The 19,740-nt window shown below is 61.0% G+C and overlaps 1 protein-coding gene across 5 annotated transcripts in view; it reads left to right on the top strand.

Moving 5' to 3' along the window:
* The window catches only part of TPCN2 (two pore segment channel 2), a 31,857-nt gene that overhangs the window by 8,197 nt on the left and 3,920 nt on the right, over positions 1-19,740 (top strand). For 3 of the 5 annotated variants that reach the window (XM_082626244.1, XM_082626242.1, XM_082626245.1), the window contains exons 6-19: positions 3,806-3,912; positions 4,415-4,487; positions 5,914-6,013; positions 6,996-7,061; positions 7,461-7,525; positions 8,029-8,129; positions 8,733-8,814; positions 8,987-9,073; positions 12,689-12,808; positions 12,909-12,968; positions 14,818-14,946; positions 15,644-15,693; positions 17,062-17,161; positions 19,141-19,212. In XM_082626244.1, coding sequence (XP_082482370.1) covers positions 3,806-3,912; positions 4,415-4,487; positions 5,914-6,013; positions 6,996-7,061; positions 7,461-7,525; positions 8,029-8,129; positions 8,733-8,814; positions 8,987-9,073; positions 12,689-12,808; positions 12,909-12,968; positions 14,818-14,946; positions 15,644-15,693; positions 17,062-17,161; positions 19,141-19,212 — 1,212 coding nt within the window. Of the gene's footprint in view, positions 1-3,805; positions 3,913-4,414; positions 4,488-5,890; positions 6,014-6,995; positions 7,062-7,460; positions 7,526-8,028; positions 8,130-8,732; positions 8,815-8,986; positions 9,074-12,688; positions 12,809-12,908; positions 12,969-14,817; positions 14,947-15,643; positions 15,694-17,061; positions 17,162-19,140; positions 19,213-19,740 lie in introns of all 5 variants that reach the window. The other 2 variants (XM_082626246.1, XM_082626243.1) reach the window with 2 other exon arrangements.

The raw sequence follows: 19,740 nt of genomic DNA, 5'->3' as shown, positions 1-19,740 counted from the left end.
GCTGGAGGAGGGGGACGCTGGACACCCTGGGTGCCGCCGGCGGGAGCAGCGAGATGACGGGAGCCAGCGGGGCCCCAGCCCATGCCTCCTGCCTCCCGCTAGGCAGGGCCGGCCGATGAAGGAGAGGTGTCAGTGGCGGGTCCTGGCCCAGCTCCCAGCAGGGCCGCAGGACGGGTGGAGGGCGCAGTGCCCCCTGCAGCCCCCATGCCTCCGCCGTGGCCGCGTAGGAGCGCGACAGCACGTGCTTCTCCCTGAGAAGGCGCTGCCTTCTTCGTACCAAGGAGGAGGCCCTCACCCGCCCCCAGAAAGGGGACAGACAGCAGCCTAACCACCGCCGGCTCTACTTCTGAGTGACCATCTCATGTCACCTGAGCATTTGTCACTTTAAGGCTGGATTGTGACCCTCAGCACCACCAAGGGGCCTTGCGTGAGGTCAGGAAGAGGGTGAGGGGAAGGAGGGCCATTGCTGTGTACAAACCTGTGTCTGTGTAACTGGCCATGAAGACCCGCAGGCCTTGTTTGGTTAGTGGCCCAGGAGCCCAGCTGCCCCCTGCCCCAGCCCCACATGCCTTGGGCCCTCTCATACGGGGACCCAAACTTTCCTTCCCAAGGGGCCTGGGTCCTCAGTGGTCCTGGCTTTTTAGTACTGGAGTCTTGTGATAATTTTTCATGTTGGACGCAGACCTCCCTGCCCCTCTGGGCAGCAACATCCCAATCTGTCCTTGGTAATTGGAACTTTTTTGCCCACACTGGCCCCCAACCCTTTTTTCATGAACAGTTGTGGTCCAGCCCAGTGGGCCCAGTGTGCGTCCCTGGTAGAAGCATCTCAGGAGTGGATGCTTCCAGACCAGCAGGGCCCGGGATTGTGGCGTGGGGAGTGGAGGTGTTGCTGCTCCCATTTTGTCCTAGTGCTCAGAGCCTCTGCTGGTTTTCCCACCCCACAAAGGGCTGTCCCCCTCACCCCCCTGCCCCGCCTCAGGGTCACCAGGCCCTCCCACAGGCCAGCTGCTTCGGGGTAGGGCCGTGGTAAGGCCAGTAGGAGCTGTGGGCCGTGCCCGGGTTGGATGTAGCATTGGTCCTGAGGCTCAGATGGTGGTCCTGGGAGAGGCATGGAGGGCAGGGCAGGCAGAGCCCATAACCCCCGCCTGCTTGTCCGCTGAGGACAGCTGAGGACCTTGCTTGGGGAGGGGCTGGTGGGTCCCCGTGGGGGCCGCCTGGGGGCCGGCTCTGGGCTCTGCTTCTGGCAGGGTGGGCCCCCAGTAGTGGCCTGGCTGGGGGGGGTCCATGTGGTTGGCCCCGGGAGTCACCCCCGTCCCTGCTCTGTGGCCACTTTGTGGCCTGTGGAGATCGGTGTGGGGTGGCCAGGGGAGGGGCTGAGGACGTCCACAGACGTGTCATCTGTCCAGAGAGCCTCTTCCTCCTGCCTCGTGGTGGGGGCACTCTCTGCCCACCCACACGTGTCCTCTCGGACGGTCTCGTCCCCAGACACCCAGACTGTTCTTTCCATGGCCCTGACCCCCTGGGAGTCATTACGTTTCTGGTCCGTACAGGGTGGACCCTGCCCTTTGTAAAGCTCCCACCGTGGGACTGTCGCTAGGGTACTTTCCCGTGGAGGTTGTAACGCCACACGCCATCCACTTCTGGCTGGGACTGGCCCATCACCCAGAACTGTCTGCACACCAAGCCCAAGGTGCTGCTCCGTGGCCAGCTGGCTTCAAGAGCTCCCCCGGCCTCGGGGCCTGCGGGAGGACTGGGGCCTCTGACCTGCTCCAGTCTTGTCTTTCCTGTCCTTTTGCACCTGATGGAGTCCTGCTTCCCCAGCCTTGTGGCTGGAGGGTCAGGTCACACATGGTCTGCTGGTCAGGTGATAGGCCGTAGTCATGACTGCCGTGGCTGTCTCTCATAAGAGACTAGTTCTCTGCAGATTAGTTGGTAGCTTCTTTCTAAAGGCTCAGAGGCCTAGGCTGTGATTCTCGGTGTGATTTAAGCCTCGTCAGGGGCTTAGCTGGCACTGGGCTGGCTCTCCTTGCAGGCAGGTCACGTGGGAACGTTTTCCCACCCTTCACATGTGTTCCCTGCATCCGTGGCAGTGATGTGGCCCCAGCCATTGGGAAGGCCCTCGGTGGCTTGGGTTGGGTGGGGTGATTGCATCTGGATGAAGCCGTGCTCTGGTCTGTGTCTGACTACAGGCGAGGGCTCAGCAGCCGGGGAGTGGGTGCGGCTGGACCTCTAGCTCCTGCTCGGCCTGGGGGACGGGCTGAAAGACTCTCGATATGGGCCCCGAGACTGGAGCTTTCGCCCAGGAGCAGCGAGCGGGTCGTGGGTGAGCTGGGGCACTGGTCCCTCAGCCTGGGAGTGGGGCAGACCCCTGAGCCGCGCCCGTTCACCGCTGTTTCCTTCTCCCTTCTCAGTCCTGTCTGCAGCCGGGGCCCCTTCTGAGGGCGAGTGCAGCCCAGGGAGGCCGAGTGAGTCCTTGGGACGCTCACGCTGCAGACATTCTGAGGGCCTACTGTGCGCTGCTGCTGGCGGGGCCTCGTTCTGTTGTGAGGGGGGCTGACGGTACCAGGAAGCACCAGATGTGTGCGGGGGGGAAAGAAATCGAGGCGAGTGGTGAGAAGGAAGGTCGGCCATGCAGCACCGGAGGCGGCATTGACGGCGGGCCGGGAGGGCCGGGTGCGAGCAGCCTGCTGAGCGGGGTGGTGGTGGGGGATGGCGGTGCTGAGCGCGGAGGCCAGTGAGCCAGTGGGATGGGGAGGGGTGGGTGCCCTGGGCCTCCAGGCAGCCCCAGAGGTCTGGGCCAGGAGGCGACTCCATCAGCCTTGCGTTTCTGAGACAAGATGCCCATTAGGATGTGTCTGGAGTTGAGAGCTTGGATTGGAGATGGAACGTGTTGTGACCCTTAAAATCCCAAGGACGGACATGTTCCCTGAGGCGTGAGGCCAGAGGGCGGGGAGGCGGGGGCTCAGGGCGTCCAGCACATGGTCGGGCACAGAGGAGGCGGCCAGGGCACCGGGCGGTGGGAGAGGCAGCTGCCAATCCAGGCAGGAGGACGGGAGGTGACCTTGGGCCCAGAGGCCTGGCGGTCACTGCAGGTGGGTCCCCTGCCCTTGGACAGGAGGACAGATTGGCTGGGGTGGGAGCGGAAAACGGGTGGACAAAGGGGCGAGTGTCGTTTTTGTTGCGAGTGGCAGGTTGTGGAAACACGTGGTGTTGGTGTCCACGTGGGGGAGGGAGGAAGGGCCCCTGAGGGGAGCCTCTGAGGGGCCGGGGTCCTGAGCGCGGGGAGGAGGGCTGTTTGGTTGTGATAGGAGGGAGGAGAGGAAGGAGTGTGTGTGTGTGTGTGTATGTGTGTGTGTGTGTGTGCACGTGTGTGTGTGAGTGGAGGTGTGGGGTTCCTGCTCGGTTTCTGTCCATCTGTGCTGGAGGCTGAGGCCCGGAGCTGAGCAGAGGGGCTGCGGGCTGCAGAGAGGAGCCCTGAAGAGCCCCCAGAGGGCAGGACAGCTGGCTTCACAGACAAGTGCAGGGCGCCCGGCCGCGGCCAGAGCAGGAGCGGGGTGCCGGAGAGGCACGCTGGTCGCCCCCCTTCCCTGGTGCTGGCAGGTCTGGGGGCTGGGGTTCCGAGCCGGGCCCCGGGAGGGAGCGGGGAGGGTGTTGAGCCTGCGAGGTCAAGGCTGGGCACGCCGGGAGCCTGCAGACAGCTGTGGCCGTGGCCGTTCTCGTGCAGAGCGCCGGGCCTCTGGGCCCACGTGCCGTCTGCCAGCCTGCAGTGGCTGTGCTCAGGGTCCCGGGTCCTGGTCTTTTCCAGCCCGTGCGGGTGCGTCGGCTCCTGCGCCCCTTTTTCCTGATGCAGAACTCCTCCATGATGAAGAAGACGCTCAAGTGCATCAGGTGGTCGCTGCCCGAGATGGCCAGGTGGGCTCTGGTGTCAGGTGGGCTGGCAGAGCGGGGCGGGGGGTCCCCTCCCCTGATCTGGGGAGGCCGGTGGGTGGGCGTTTGGGGGTCTCTGTCTCACACTCAGGGTGGCCCCCTACATGACCTTGCTTTGAGCCCCGCCCCCTGCTCCATCCTGCGGGCGCTTCCCACCTTGGCTCTGACCCCTGCCCTCCCCGCCCTCCCCCACCCCACCCCCATGACTCATGTGGATGACCCTTCCCCGTCTGGCCCAGGTTAATGGAAGTGGCCTTTCCCCTCTGAGAGTCCGGGGGTCCTGGGACGCTGCCTCTCCCAGGCCCCTGGGACACTCCCCTGGGGTTGCGCTTTTCCCCTGAGCAGGACCCCTGGGCGGGAGGGCGGCAGGTCTGGGGCGGAGGAGGGACCGGGCCCAGGGCCTCGGCTGTGGGGAGCTCCCTGCGCGGCCAGGTCAGCTGTCCTGGACCCCCGTCTGCCCGGCGCTGAGTGCCGCTCTCGCCCCCAGCGTTGGGCTGCTGCTGGCCATCCACCTGTGCCTCTTCACCATGTTTGGGATGCTGCTCTTCCCCGGCGAGAAGGTACCATGCTCTGCTCTCTGCCCTGTCCCCAGCCGGGCAGGCTCCCTGCAGGGTGATGGATGGCGCCGCCCCTAGTTAATCTGCCAGGTGGTTCTCGGGCCGGCAGAGATGGGGACCAGGTTAGGCTACCCGCCCGCCTCGTCACCAGGAGGTCAGTAGTGGCCCGCCTGGACTCCAGGCATCTTTCGTCAAGCGGCCGCACCTCCAGGGTGTCTGCCCCGGCCTTCTGGGCTCTGGCTACTCGGCTCTGCCTGGCTGCCTCTTTCTCCCCTTCACAAGGCCCCTCTCTCCTGGGCCGGTTGCTGACCCGCCTTCTCTGTACCTCACTTAGATGGAGGCCCCTCAGTCTGGCCATCAGGATGGCCCCTCCCACCGCCCCTGCCTGCCTCTCCAGAGGGCACCTCCCACCTCTTCCTCCCCTCCCAGCCCCTCACTACTGCCCGGCCCCCGGCAGCTTGTTGCTGTGCGGAGGTGTCACCCGTGGGGCCTGCCTTGCATCTGCCGTCCCGTGTTCTTCCCTCGTGTCCCGGCCGGGGTCACCGTCCTCCTTGGGGCGGGGCTGTCGTGCGCCTCTGTCCTAGGATCGTGCCCGGTGCTTGGCCAGGGCTGGTCTGCAGTGAGTTCGTGGCAACGCTTGGGGGTTGTGGCTGTGCTGCCCGTGAGGGAAGACGAAGACCATCCCTCAGACCCCCGGGGAGGAGTTCCGCTTCGCGCGCGTGTGTGTGTGTGTGTCTCTGTATATCTCTGTGGGTGCTGTGTGTGTGTGCATGTCTGGGTGTCGAGGGCACCTAGTCTGTGAGGTGTGGGACTGGCTAACAGACTCTCAGGCCCCGCGTGTCTGTCCAGCAACCCTGCTGTTCGCGGAGCCCAGGACAGGGCGGGTGGGTGCGCTGGGTGCGGGGGGCTGGGGTGGGCCTCTGGCCTGGGAACGCTGAGGGTTCCAGGGTGTCTGCTGGAGGGCTGGCCCTTGGGCGGCAGCTGGCAAAGTGGCTTTGCAAGGCTCCCTAAGTGATCAGGTGGTTCTGTGTGTCTGGGTGCCATGCCTTCCACCCACACTGGGTGTAAGTCACACAGCACCGCGTGTGGAGAGTCTGGCTGAGAGCGGGCTGGCTGGCCCCCCCGTGGGCCCTCTCTGTGTCTAGGCTGTGATGCTCTCTGCCAGGCTGGCCAAGAGCTGTTCACCTGCTGCAGTGGCTGGTGACCGTGTGGGTGTGTGGCATTCCCGGACGCTGGCCCTCGGGCCCGGAGGTCCTGAGTTAGGTCCTGTCCGGCCTCAAGCTCGGAGCCCGCTGGGAGGTGATGGGGAGGTGCGGGTCTGGGGCTGCTGAGCCTCGCTGGGTGGTCCTGGCTTGCTGGGTCCCGGGCCTGGGCTTCGGTGGCCTAGGGCCCGGGCCTCACCTCAGCGCTGCCACGTCTGCTTCCGCAGGACGACAGGCGGGACAGGGAGCGGCTGACCTACTTCCGCAACCTGCCCGAGGCTCTGACCTCCCTCCTGGTGTTGCTCACCACGGCCAACAACCCTGATGGTGCGTGACCAGGAGGGTGGGGCCGGGCTAGGGGCCCTGTTGGGCAGGGCGGGGGGTGGGGGCAGGGGGGCGGAGTCAGCGCTGAGCCTGAGAGCCCAGCTCAGGGGGTGGGAGCCCCTAAAGCCTTTTTGTCGAGAGCTGGGAAATCAAAGTGTGATGTTGGAGCCCTCCCTTCTACCTTCCTTTCCTTCTTGATTTTCTTTTTCTCTTTTTCTAGTTTCCCTTCTCTCCTACTTTTTCCCTTTTTCTTCCCTTTTCTTCCCAATTTTCTTTCTCTGTTCCGTTCTCCTCTTCCCCTTGTTGTCTGCGTCCTGAGAAGCTAGAGATGGACGGTGTTCTTTGTGTGGTGATGGATCAAGCTGTGCTCAGCGGGGGCCTTGGTGGTCTCCTCTTTGAGGCCCAGCTGTGGGGTGAGGCTTGGCCGCACCGCGTGTGAGAGGCCCTGGGGTCTCCGGTGGCTGTGACACTCACTGTGTCAGGGTTGCTGATGGGGCCTCAGTTCGCTCGGGCCGGGGATGTGGCCAGGGTGGGGTGGTCACGGTCCTCTGGGGCTCAGCTGTGGCCTGGCCGCCCTGGCTGAGGCCTTTCATCTTGGGCTCGGATGGTCACTGACCATAGAGACCCTCCCAGGAGGGTAGCCACTGGCTCTCATACCTGGGGAGATCTGCGCTTGGGACCCTGAGCACCGTCCCCACGTGTCCTGTGAGTCCTCGAGTCACCCAAGGGAGAGCTGAACTTTCAGTCTGGGAGGCGTGGTCATGGGGAAGCCTAGAGGATGAGCATCCTTGAACGGTAGTGAGTTCCCTGTCCCCGTGGGTGTGCAAGCAGAGGCATGAGGAGCAGAGTTGGACGAGAAGACCTCCCAGCTCTCCTAACACAGGGCCCTCCTTTCTGTTGAGAAGGCAGTGGTGTGAGACAATGAAGGGAATCAGACTGGACACTGGATCTGTGGGTGTGTTTTATTTCCTTTAATTTCTTTCAGTGATGATTCCTGCCTATTCCAAGAACCGGCTCTATGCCATCTTCTTCATAGCCTTCACCCTGATAGGTGAGTCTGGGCAGGTCTGCAGGGCCACGTGGGGCAGACAAGATCCCGAAAACTCGGGGTTGGGTGTGCTCCCCAGACCCTGCAACTTCACCTCAGTGGACCCCCTAACCCTGAGACCGCACCTCGGCGTGGCCTCCCCGTCCGTGGTTTCCATTCTGTGACCACCGATGACTTGTCCTCCGTGCCCCTGCTGGGCAGGCCAGGTGGCGCCCCCATCCACAGACGAGGCCCCCAGGCCCTGTCTCTGCCCATCTGGGCCCTTCTCGCTGCTCACCTTCTTGCTATGCCCGTGTCGCCCCTCTGGGCCCCCAATGCCGGTGCTCCTTCCAGACTCTGCCCCTGCCCATGTGGTCCCCACGGACAGGGGTCCCCACTGACCATGGCCTTTTCCTCTCCAAGGGAGCTTGTTTTTGATGAACCTGCTGACGGCCATCATCTACAATCAGTTCCGGGGCTACCTGATGGTGAGCTGAGCTGCCCACCCTGCCCAGCTGTGAGGGGAGCTGTCCCTGGAGGCCTGGAGGGAAGCTGACCAGCGCGGGGGCTGGGGGGACAGGGTCCGCAGTGGCCTCAGCACTGCCCCAGCTCCCTCTTGTGGGTGAGGGGGACTGGGCCCATCCTCCCTCCCTGCCCCCCCAGGCAGTGCTGTCCCCAGCGCCACCCTGGGGTCCCTCCCCTGCCCCGCCTCCTCTAGAGGGAGCTGCAGTCTTCTTGCAGTGACCCAAAACCACCTTGCATGGGGTCCAGGGACCCCAAATTTGCCGAGAAGAAACGCATACCTTAGTGAATTACACAGCGAGTGGCTATCGGCAGGACCAGCCCTTGTTGTCAGGGATTGTCCCCCTGATGCCCGCAGGGCAAGGAGCTGCTCCCCAGGCTGCCGGCGGGCGGGGGCTGCCCAGGGACAAGGGGCTGGGCGGCTGGGGAGAGGGCTGAGCCGAGCCCCTCAGAGCCATACTCTTTGCAGAAGTCTCTGCAGACCTCACTGTTGCGGAGGCGCCTGGGGATCCGGGCTGCCTACAAGGTCCTCTCGTCCATGACGGCAGAGGGAGAAGCCCACCCTGAGGGGTGAGTGTGGGGCTGCAGCCCTCTTCCCCTGGGGCTGCTCTGGGAGGGGGTGTTCATGGGGGGGACGTTTCCTGAGCTCCCGCTCTGTGCCAAGCTCCCTGCTGGCAGCAGGTTGCAAGGCTCCTTTGGGGTCACGAAGACGTCCTTGGGCTCCAGGGTTTCTTTCCATGGTCCTTGTGTCTGAGTTAACTCGTGTGTCCTCGTGACCCGCTGGAGATCCCTGGCTGGTGAGGGGCCGTGTGCTCTGACCTGTCCCCCTCCAGGGGCACCCTTCCCACACGCTGGTGCTGTGACTCGTGTGTTGGGACCAGAGGGGCCTGGAACACACATCGACTCTGCCGCCTGGCTTGGAGGCCGTGTCACTGGGGAAGCTTCAGTGCCCCCTGCTTGTTAGCCATGGGGCCTGTCGGATTGCACCCCTTTCCCAGCTTCAGCTGCTCCTCTCTAAGGTGGAAGATGAAGTCTCTGGGTTTTGGAGACAGGAGGACCATGAAGCGCTCCTTCTTGGAGGCCCTGTCATCGCCCAGGGCTGCTCAGGCCAGAGGTTGGGGCGCCCGAGGGTGCTAAGTTGGCTGGGCTCACAGTGGGGCATTTTCCCCACAGAGTCGGGGTGAAGCCCCAGGACTTCCTGCAGGTGCTTCAGAAAGTCCAGCTGGACAGTGACCACAAACAGGCCATCACGGAGGTACCGGTCCCCCCGCCCCCCCGCCTTCCCCTGCCAGTGCCTCTGGGCTCCGGGCGTCAAGTGGGTGTCATTTCGGATCAGCCGGGCTGGCCCAGTCTGGGTGGAGCCAGGGGCAGCTCCCTCCTTCCCTCAGCCCAGCTGCTCCGTTGACCTGTGCTTTCCTGCTTTGCAGAAGCTGCATTCCCGCAGTGGGGACCTGCTGTCAGCTGACGAGTTTCAGAAGCTCTTCGATGAGTTTGACAAAAGGGTGATTAAAGAGGTAACGGGCCAGACTGGAGTCACCTGCCCAGTGCCAGGGCCACCCGGGGTTAGGGGGAAGTCCTCGGTGTCTGTTGGCATTGATCATCTGGGTCACGCTTAGTGACCATTGCCAGGACTTGCCTTCCCAGGGATTCTGGTCCTTAGGATGGTACGTGGGAACAGAGATGGTGTGGCTCTTGGGGAGATTTTGTTGACCTCATGAAATTCACAGACCACAGGGACTGTTGTCCTGACCCAGAGGAACTTTCCAAACAGTTTTCTCTGTCTCTGTGATAGACTTTTATCCTCTTCCCATGTGTCCTAACCTGGGAGGTTCCTGAGTTTGTCTAAAACCTTTGTTTGTTGTCCTTGGCACTGAGTTTTAAAGTTACCAAATGGGCCTCAGCATCCAGCTCAGTGCTGTGTCCACAAGACCCTGGACCGCCTGTATTTTATGTAGCAGGTTTCTGGGAGGCGGGGGCGTGGGGTGGGGTGGGTGAGGGGGGTGCAGAGGTGCTGAGAGACAGCCGAGCTGTTCACAGACAGACCGTGGGGGCAGCGGAGGGGGCTGCCACTGCAGCCACTTGGCCTTGAGAGGGCCAAGCCGGACTCGAACGGGGATTGGAGTGAAGAGGTGGAATCGGACATCTCCTGCTGATCGGACTCCTAGCAGCTCTGTGTCACCATTGAGTCAGTCAGCTCGGCTTCTGTAACAAATACCACAGCCTGGAGGTGCTTAAATAACAGGGCTTATTATCTCCCAGTCCCGGAGGCTGGAAGTCTGAGATCCCCGTGTGGGCAGGGCTGGTCCTCCTGAGGCCTCTCTCCCTGGCGTGTAGACGGCCGTCTTCTCCCTGTGTCCTCACAGGGTCGTCCCTCTGTGTGTGTCTGTGTCCCGGTCTCCTCCTCTTATAAGCACCCCAGTCACGTTGGACTAGGGCCCCACCCCAGTGACCTCATTTCCCCCTAATTTCCTCTTAGGAGACCCTGACTCCAAATACAGTTATATCTGAGGTTCTGGGAGTCAGGATGTCAAAATACAATTGTGGGGGATACATCTTAGCCCACAACAAATGTCAGCTTCTCCAGGTCTTGTGGTCAGCCTCTGTGGTCTCAGGCCCCGGTCAGAGGTGGTTTTCCTAGGAACGTGTTTTCCTGAGGTCTCTCCAGGTCACCTGGAGGCAGGCCCTGCTGGGCCTGGAGCTCTGGGTGGTGCGTACGTGGCATGTCTGTTGTCAGCAGCATCCTCATTGTGGCACCCTTGGGGCATGGGAGTTGGTTGTAGGGACACACAGGCGGACACTTTGTATGTTAGTGCACATCGCACCTCTCTTGGGAAGAAGCCAGGCAACAGTGTCTGCTTCCAGGTGACTTGAAGGAAGTAGTAAGTATGTGCCATCAGATGCAGATTTTGCAGAAACTGTGACAGTGGCCCTCAAACGTTAGAAAACCAGGAAGCACCTTTCTAGATGATGGTCCTCATCCTGGGGCAGGAGGTTTGCTGGACCCAGGACGCAGCTCTTGGCAGCTGTCATGTGGTCCAGCCCTTTTCTGGGTTCACGCTGACCTGGGCAGGAAGATGTCTGGGAAGGCGGGCTCCTTTCTCAGGGTTCGCGCAGTGGGGTCCACTGGGCCAGCCAGGCTCTCCCTGGGCACTTGCCTGCTGGCCTGTAGGATGCTGCCGGGTCCGGGTCTTCCAAAGCCGACTCTCCCTTCCTCTTCTGGCATCAGGATCTGATGATATCAAAAAGGAGGTGCTGTGGTTGTGACTGGTGGACTCAGGGATGGTCTAACACACAGGCCACGCCCCTGCCCTAACCACGCCCCTGCTCTGGCCACGCCTTTCCTAGTGTGGTCCATGGGACGTTCTCTCTTCCCACAGCTCCATGAGTCTAAAGTCCAGAATTGCGATTTGAGGTGGGAGTTTGGGTGCTAGAGGTTTGGGGACCTGTGGTGTTCTTGCCTTGGTTTTATGACAGCCTCTTACCCCAAAATGCTGATTGCAAGGAGGCAGGCAGGTGCTTCACGGATTGTTAACAGGTGGGGGCTTGTCCCAGGTGCCCTGGCAGCCTGTGAATTTGGGATCGCTGCTGAAGAGAGGCGTTCTCCAGGCAGGCTGATACCAGGAAAACAGCCTTCCACGAGAGCCTTCCCGTGTGTGGTCAACCCCTGTCCATCAGCCTAGCCTCCAGTACTGGTCAGTTCTTGCTAACTGGTTGTAGGGAAGGTACTGTGCCAGCTTCTGAAAGTCTGTTGTTCTTTTAATAAGAAGCTTTTTGGGTTAAAAGCATGGCAGTCCTTCGTTATAGGTAGTAGAGAAAAATAGAAAAACCCACCCAGCTGTGCCCCTTCCCAGAGACAACCACCGAAATCATCTCAAGGTTTGTTATTTCCTGATAACAAGGTAATCTATGAGTCCATACTTCTTGTAACCGTTTAAACATCATGGATAATGCTGAAATCTCTCTTGGCCAATATATCAGTCTGGGTCCAAGCAGGAGACAGAAACCACACAGTGGGTTTAGCAGGGGAAGTTTAACATTAAGAAGTGTCAACTGTGATAAAAAAGTAACCGTAAGATAGGAGGAAATTCTGTGGTACCTGAGGGGTGAGGGAGATGCCTGAGGAAGAGCAGAGCTGGGAGGGGGCGTCTTCCCCAAGGCCAGGGTTCACACTCCCTTGGAGAACTTGTGGTCCAGCTCACAGGGTGACAGAGACGTTTGCCGGTTTGCCCGGCCTGGAGCTGGTCTGCAGTCACTGGGCAAGCAGGAAGCCACCCTCTGGGGTGCAGCAGGGATGGGTGCGGGTGCAGAGGGAATTGGTACCTAATTCTCTCTGCACCCGCACCGTCCTAGTGTGGGCAGGTGCCTCTGGGCACCAGTTCCCACGTGAAGGACTGTGGGAAGATAGGGAACGTTCTTACCGGGTCAGGCTGTGGCTGTTTGGCACCGAGGGACTATGTGTCTGAGTGTGAGGCTGGGTCAGAGCTCCTTGGGTGTCCTCATCCCACTTGAGATGTGGCTATCATGACAGAGAAGCTGAGTGTTTAATTTGATCGGATTTAAATTTAAATCAAGTGGCCACGTGCAGTGAGCGGCCGCTGCGTGGGACAGCGCAGGCGCGGTCCATCTCATGCTGCGGTGACCGCCCTGCGCCTCTGTCCTGGCTCTGGGGGGTGCCGAGCATGGGAGTGCTGGGTCTGACGGGTGTCTTCACGTTAGTATTTGTTGCCTAATTGCCTTCCTTTGAGTTCCACTCCAGCCTGGTCACAGTGTGTGAGGTCCCTTCGTTCTGTGCTGAGTTTTCGTAGTTATTCGCTTGTAATTTATACATGTATTTTCACATGGCGCTTTGCATGCATTTAAGACGACTGTATGATAGTCCGTCACGGGTTACTTACAGCATCAATGGCCGTCTGGGTTATTTCCACCTCTCTTGGTGTTAGAAAGACTGATGAACATCTTTGCGCATAAAACCGTTACTGTGTTTGAGACGATTTCCTTAGGCTGGAGAGCCTGGGATAGGATGTAAGGTAGGAAGAGGTCAAATCCCAGGATAAGGGGGTACAGGCATCGTTGGGCCCCTGTGGCCATGGCCACCTCCGGCATGTTTCTGAGCCAGTGTGTCCCCCCAGCCCCCGCCGCGGCCCGAGTACCGGTCTCCGTTTCTGCAGAACGCCCAGTTCCTCTTCGGCCACCACTACTTTGACTACCTGGGCAACCTCATGGCCCTTGGAAACCTCGTGACCATCTGTGTGAGTGAAGATTTGCCCTGGCGTCTCCCGCCCCCTAGATCTCTCACTTGCCCTTCCTCCTGGCTTCGGGGCTGAGTTGCCATCCACTCTGGCTCCATAGGTGTTCCTGGTGTTGGATGCAGATGTGCTGCCCGAGGACCGTGATGACTTCGTGCTGGGGGTAAGCTTTCCAGCCGTGCAGGGTGATGGGGAGTTAGGGGGGTAGAGGGCACAGCCTCCCCACCTGGGGCCCCAGGTCCCTGGGTGGCTGGGCTGTTCTAGTGCATCACAGGGATGGCCCAGGGGTCGGGGTGCTGGCCATGGGAGGGCAGCCGGGAGCCCATGCAGAGCCCCGGGTGAACCGGCATGCGGGCCGGACGGCGGAGGGAGGGTTGTGTAGAGAGAATTCCTTTCCTAACATTCTGAGGTCTTGTCAAACTCCTTAGGAACTTAAAAACAATTTTTCCGTTTTGGATTTTAAGCAAAAAGCTGTACCTGCGCCCCCCGCCCCCCATATTACTTAATGCCAGACCTTCACAAAGCATGTATTTTAAAGTTTATTTTAATGAAAAATATTATGAATGATATTAAGTTGATGAAAACCATTGAATGTTCTCTAATTATATAAGAAAAGCTTGATTTGTCCAATTAAAAAATGACACATTAGGTCATGTATATTAAACATAGAGTTAAACTTACAGCATCAAAATGGAAGAAATGGCTTCTTGACCTGCTATTTGAAATCACTCTATTTTACACTTAAAATCAAATTTTCTACTTTCCTAATTTTTTTTTTCCTGGATTCGACAGGAATTGTTCAGTCTCCTCTGTGTGGATCACATGTCGCAGAGGTGGCTGGTTTTTATTCCTGACAAATGCAAGTTGGCTACAGTTGACCTGTATTTCATCCTTTTTAACAATAGTTTTTTTAAGCACTCGAGTCAGCTTGATTGCTTATGAGAGACTTCTGGTCAGATCAATGCCACGTAGGGTTCTTGAGGTGACTTTGCAGAATTCCATCATTTTATGCCCCTCGATAACTGCTCATAATGCAGGGTCAGAGATGTTTATTCTTCTGCCTTTAACGGTGATCTCTGTGTAGGTGTGAATGAGACAGCATTGGCTAAGAATATAGAATTTAGACTGGACACCGGGCAAGGTGACTGCAGTGCTCAGCTGACCCCATGCCCCCCCTCACCCCACCCCGACGTAGCCCCCTTTAAGGGAAGAGCTACTTGATACTTTACTTACTGGCTTCAAAAAAGACAGTGACCCCGTAGCCTGAGACCAGCTTTGATGATGAGGCCTCCTAAACACATCCCCCCAGCGACTGGGAGGATGCTGCTGAGAGCCAGGAGTTTCCGTTAGGGAGGGACACTGCCCAGTGTCCCTAGGAGATTGGACCAGAGGGGCCAGGTTGGAGGCGGAGACCCCCGAGGAGGCCAGGGGACAGAGGCCTGGGGGTGGGGCTCCGGCTGTGGCCATGGGGAGGGAGCCATGGGGCAGAACAGGACGGGGCAGGTGTGGGTGATCCAGGCCCTGCCAGCATAGAAATGATGTGGGGTTGGGAGACACCGGGCCTGGGGGGTTGAGGGCCCGTCGGATGGTGGGGGGGAGTCTGGGTCGGGGGATGCAGACGTGCGAATTGTTGTTGAAGCTGTGCACGGGGTGCAGGTCACCCGAGGAGAGGGTATGGAGCAAGAAGGGGGCTCTGAAGATGCCCGTGTCTGGGGGTGCGGGGGCGTCGGGAAGAGCAGCCCAGAGGGGCAGGGGAGCAGCAGAGAAGTGGGAGGAGAGGGTCACGTGGCTCGGGGGGGGCGGGGCTGTCTGCTTCCCGGCCAGCCCCCGTGCTGGGTTTCGCCGTGTGCAGCAGGGGAACAGGGCGGCATCCAAGGGGCCCTGTGGCGTCCAAGCCGCGTGGATCCCTCCTGGGCCCCATTGCGGTGGGGGGCGGGGCGCAGGGGTCAGGGACGGTTGGGGAGCCAGGCGGCACCGGGACTGAACCCCGGGTCCCGCTTCTCCCTTTTCAGATTCTCAACTGCGTCTTCATCCTGTACTACCTGCTGGAGATGCTGCTCAAGGTGTTCGCTCTGGGCCTGCAGGGGTACCTCGTCTCCTCCAGCAACGTGTTCGACGGGCTACTCACCGTCGTCCTGCTGGTAAAGTCTGAGACGGGCCGAGGCGCGCTCTCGGGCGGGCGGTGAGCGCTCGGCGTCTGGCCGGGCCCGGGGGCCGCGGGCACTGGGGCTCCCGCCTCCGGTGACACAGGGCCCGGCTTCCCCCGGCTGAGCTGCTTGGCGGGCGGCTACAGGAGGCTGGTTTCTGCTGCATCTGCGCATCGTGGGTGGAGGTGTGCAGCGGTGGCAGGCTGCCTCTCCTGACCCCTGAGGGAGGCCTGGAGGGAACCCGCAGTCCCCGCTGGCCAGTGGGGACTCGACGTGGGTGCGGGAGGGGCAGGGGTTCTCAGGCACCGCGGGTCTCGGGACACCCTTGCCCAGGGCCTGGGGGAGTGAGGGGCCACGCCTGGTGTGCGTGTCACGGCAGCGATATTGGCGTGACATGTATTCGTATTTGATGGATTCGAGCCGTGGGCCCCTGGGAGCAGGAGGGAGACAGCTGACCGAGTAGCTTCTCCCGTGCCCGGGACTCGGCCGGCCCTTCCCGAGCCCCGCCCTTCGTGTGTGCAGCCCGACGCCTGAGGCCAGGTGTCTTTCTCAGCTGCAGGATGTCCCCACGTGGCACCCACTGTGGGGATAGGACCCCCCTGGTCCTGTTCTCCCCGGAACCCCCTTTGGGGACAGCGTGTTAGAGCTGCCAGTGAGCCTTGAGCGAGCTTCTTTTCTTTTGTGATTAAAGGTTTTGGAGATCTCAACTCTGGCTGTGTACCGCTTCCCACACCCGGGCTGGTATGTGACTGTGGAGGGCCCAGGGAGGCCTGGCGGCCTGGCTAGCGCCCTGGGGAAGGGTGTGCACCCGGCTTCCGGCCGCTGGCCCGGGCAGTTCTAGAGCCAAACGCCCGACTGTCATGGGGGGCGGCCGCGGCTCCTGCCCTGCTGAGGCCTATGGGGACAGGCCCCTTCTCATCGCTCTTGGGGACTCTGCTGGTGCTTTGTCGCCGCCTTCAGAAGGGTAGCGTTCCCAGAGCCGGGACGGGAAGCTGTGGAGGTGCCGCCTGCGGTGCTGGCTCAGCGCCCCCGACCCCCACCCCAGGATGGGACACGGGCCCCAGGTGTGCTGGGGGCCAGAAGCAGGGAGGTCCTGGGGGCACTGGAATCGGGCTGGGGCCCTCCTCTGGTTGGAGGCCCTGTGACCCGGGGTCGTCACCTCCCACTCTGGGTGTCAGTTCACCTCCCTGTAGATGGCAGGGATGGCCCGGGGCTTGCTGAACTCACGCTGCCACCAGTTCTAGCCGCGCAGAGCGATGGACCTCTGGCCAGGGGTCCCAGGGCACCTCGCAGTGTGGCTTGTGGCAGCCTTGGGGTCTCGCTGCCCAGAGTACAGCCGCCAGCAAGCACGCGTGCCGACCTCGGGCCCTCGGGCAGCCCTGGTGTCTTGGTCCCTCTCCTGGGCTGCTTCCGTCTCAGTGGAGCAGCTGGGAGTTGCCCGAGACGGGGATGGGGCCCCGGGAAGGGTCTGTGTCGGGAAGACGGGGGCCGTGCGGTCCTCAGCGGGGACCTGCGCCCTGGGAGCTGTGGGGCTGCTGCCCCGCCCGGCACCTTGGGGCCGGCTCACCTTGTTTCTCAAGTGCGCTAAAACCTGCGCTGGGGAGGCGGGTGGGCTGGTGTTGGGGGGTAACATCTTGGGTGAGAATGGGTTTAAATTTAAATAGAAATGAGAGGCCCGTAAGGCCGTGAGGGACGCCAAGGGGACAGGGTTAGGGCTTGGGATGGCTCAGAGGTTAGGGGACGGGGTCACAGGATAGGGGATGGGTCAGGGCCCCGTCTCTCCCAGCTCTGCTGGGACCTGAGCTGGGTGTCCGGAACCTCAGTGTTCTCCCGTGTAGGACGGGGGTCGGGTAGCCCTGCAGCACTGCACGGGGCTGTGCCCTGGAAGGTGTTGCCGTGACCACCCTGGGGCTGCAGACGTGGGCGGCTCAGGCTCTGCCCTCTAGTCACGATGGAGCTTTTCCGGTTGGTGTTGGCTACGGGGCGCGTTCCCGGCACTTCTGTGGCTCTCTCTGAGTCTCTGCATCTCTGTCTCTGGACCATGTGTCTCCCGTGTGCTCCTCTCTGGCCTCCCGGCCTCCCCCAACCCGTCTCCGTGTGTCTCCGCAGGAAGCCAGAGATGCTGGGCCTGCTGTCGCTGTGGGACATGACCCGGCTCGTGAACACGCTCATAGCCTTCCGCTTCCTGCGCATCATTCCCAGCGTGGAGGTACCGCCCCCGCCTGCACATGCTGTGGCCTTGCTCTGGGAGTGGGTGTGCCTGGCGGGCAGGGACCGGGGCCGGGCACTGTCCACCCTACCCACCTGCCCCCACCACCTGGGGCCCTTCGGGCTGCGGCCCCGCCCTGCACTGTGGCTGGGCCATGCTGGCAGCGGTTGGAAGTATGAGTGTCCAGCCCTGCTTTGTGGGTGAGGACAGCGAGGGGGTGCAGGCGAGACCCATGTGAGGCCCGTCGGCCAGTTGCAGGGGTGGCCTCGTGCTCCTTGGGGTCCCTGACCTTTGCGAGGAACTGGTGTGCTCCCAGGCATCCTGCGTTTCTGAAAGGCCTTTGGCACGGGCTGCTGCTGGCTACTGGTGCTCATTTCCAGGACCCCCAGAGCAGGAGTGGGGCGGGCTGTGACAGTCTCTGAGCCTCGGTTTCTCTTAATGTTCCCACCGGAGTAACACCCACCTTGAGGGGAGGGGAGGCGGGAGTCGGGTGCTCAGACCCAGCTCCCGCCTGGCACGGAGGCTCCCGTCTGCTTTCCTGAGCAGTTTTCAGGAGAAAAGAAACGGAGGACATCTGACCCCTTTCTGAGTGTCCAGGTCCTTCCCCTGTGCACGTCTGTCCTTCCTACCAAGCTGCGCTCCTGGCCTGTCAGGGGAGTGACCTGTCACCCAGGGGTATTTCCCATCTGAAGGTGGCTCGGGGGTCCTGGGTGCAGAGGGGGGCTGCTGCCCTGAGGCCTTCATACACACACACACACACACACACACCTGTGCGATGATACACACGCATACACATAGTGTACGCAGGCATGTGATCACACACAGACCCAGAAGCACACACAGTTATACACACGCACACATAATCACATCCACACAATCACACGCGTCATCTCACACATACACAGGACTATACACGTGCATACACTGACACGTGTATATGTGTAACCACGATTGTACACACACGTGCATGTAATCACACATAATCACACGCTAGAGCACACACAATATATGCTTATACAAGCACAACTGTATATACATAAATAATCACACGTGTGCACTCATACACACATGCGTGATCACCTGTACACACCTGTACACACATGCACACACACATGCACATACGTGCGCATAGATCACATGTGCACACATGTACAGCATGGTCCCCGCCTGCTACCATCCAGCGCTGTGTTCTCCTAACTTACCAGGTCGGGGAACCAGGCTGCTTGGAAAGCCCTTCTTCAGGGCTCAGGGTGGCCTGTAGCCGGGGTTCCTGATGGGGTCTCTGAGGCCCCATCTCAAACCCTATCACCCGGGGCTGACTGGCCGTCTCCAGGTCGGCATTCCTCAGGAGCCTCCGGACCAGGGAGGAGCTGACCCAGCCTTAGTGGGTTGGTGGGCAGTGTGGGCCGAGGCCCTGCATACCATGGCTTCACCAAGGGTCTTGGACTTAGACCCATCTGAGGCTGGATGGGTGGAGGTATCTGCAGGGAAGGGGGTATATGCATCTGCATGGGTGGGTGTATACAAGTGTGAGTATGTTTGGGTGGGCATGGAGGTATGAGCATGTGTGTGTACAGGTATGGGTATACAGGTGTGTATGGGGCCTGTGGGTGTGTACAGGTGCGTGTACAGGTGAGGTGTGTATGGGTGTGTGTACAGGTGCGTGTATGGGGGCCTGTGGGTGTGTGTACAGGTATGTGTACAGGTGAGGCGTGTATGGGTGGCTGTGGGTATTTGTACAGGTGTGTGTGTGAGGCCTTGGGTGTGTGTGTACAGGTGTGTATGGGGGCTGTGGGTGTGTACAGGTGTATGTACAGGTGAGGTGTGTCTGGATGCCTGAGGGGTTTGTGTACAGGTGTGTGGGTTGGGAAGTCACCAGTCTCCTCCTGCCTTTCCAGGTCAGCGTTGGGTGGTGGGCGGGTTGGTGTCACCTCAGTGGGACCAGGAGGAACCGGGTCTGTGCTTCCTCCCTGTCTCAGCTGATGGCTGTGGTGGCCAGTACCATCCTGGACCTGATCAAAAACATGCGGGCTTTCGGCGGGATACTGGCGGTGAGTCTGGCCGCCTGCGCTGGCCCCTCGGGGCAGTGGAGCTGGACTGTTGGATGGGGAGCCGGAGCTCAACAGGAAGCTCTGGTGGCCTTCGGAAGGAGGGTCCCTGTGTTCAGGGATCGAGTGACCAGGGCCCAGGAAGCTCAGGGCGGGGCAGGAAGCCAGAGAGAGGAGCTCAGGGCTGGTCCGCCTGGCGGCGCCGCCTGACCACACGCCTTCCCGTGCCAGAGATCCTCTTGGTCACTTCTGAATCCCTCCTGTGTCCTGGGCCAGGGGCCACACTGAGAAGATGTAAGATGTAAGAGGCACCAGGGGCCCCTCAGGGCCCACAGAGCCCCCAGTGGGGTTTGGTCAACCGTCCTTGCTCAGAAGGATTTTGGGAACTCACAGTCACTTTTGCTGACAGAGCCGTGATGTCCCCCCAACCCCGGGGTCAGCCCTTCCCCCGCCACCACTGTTGACTCTACCCTGTGGCCCAGGCGGGGCTGCCCTGGGTGCTGCTCCAGGCACGAGGCCTGGAGGGCAGGA

The sequence above is a fragment of the Mesoplodon mirus genome (genome assembly GCF_964341445.2).
Source record: "Mesoplodon mirus genome assembly, chromosome: 7".
Classification (NCBI taxonomy): domain Eukaryota; kingdom Metazoa; phylum Chordata; class Mammalia; order Artiodactyla; family Ziphiidae; genus Mesoplodon; species Mesoplodon mirus.
The sequence above is the reverse complement of the archived record's forward strand: the minus strand, read 5'-3'. Positions and strand labels throughout refer to the sequence as shown.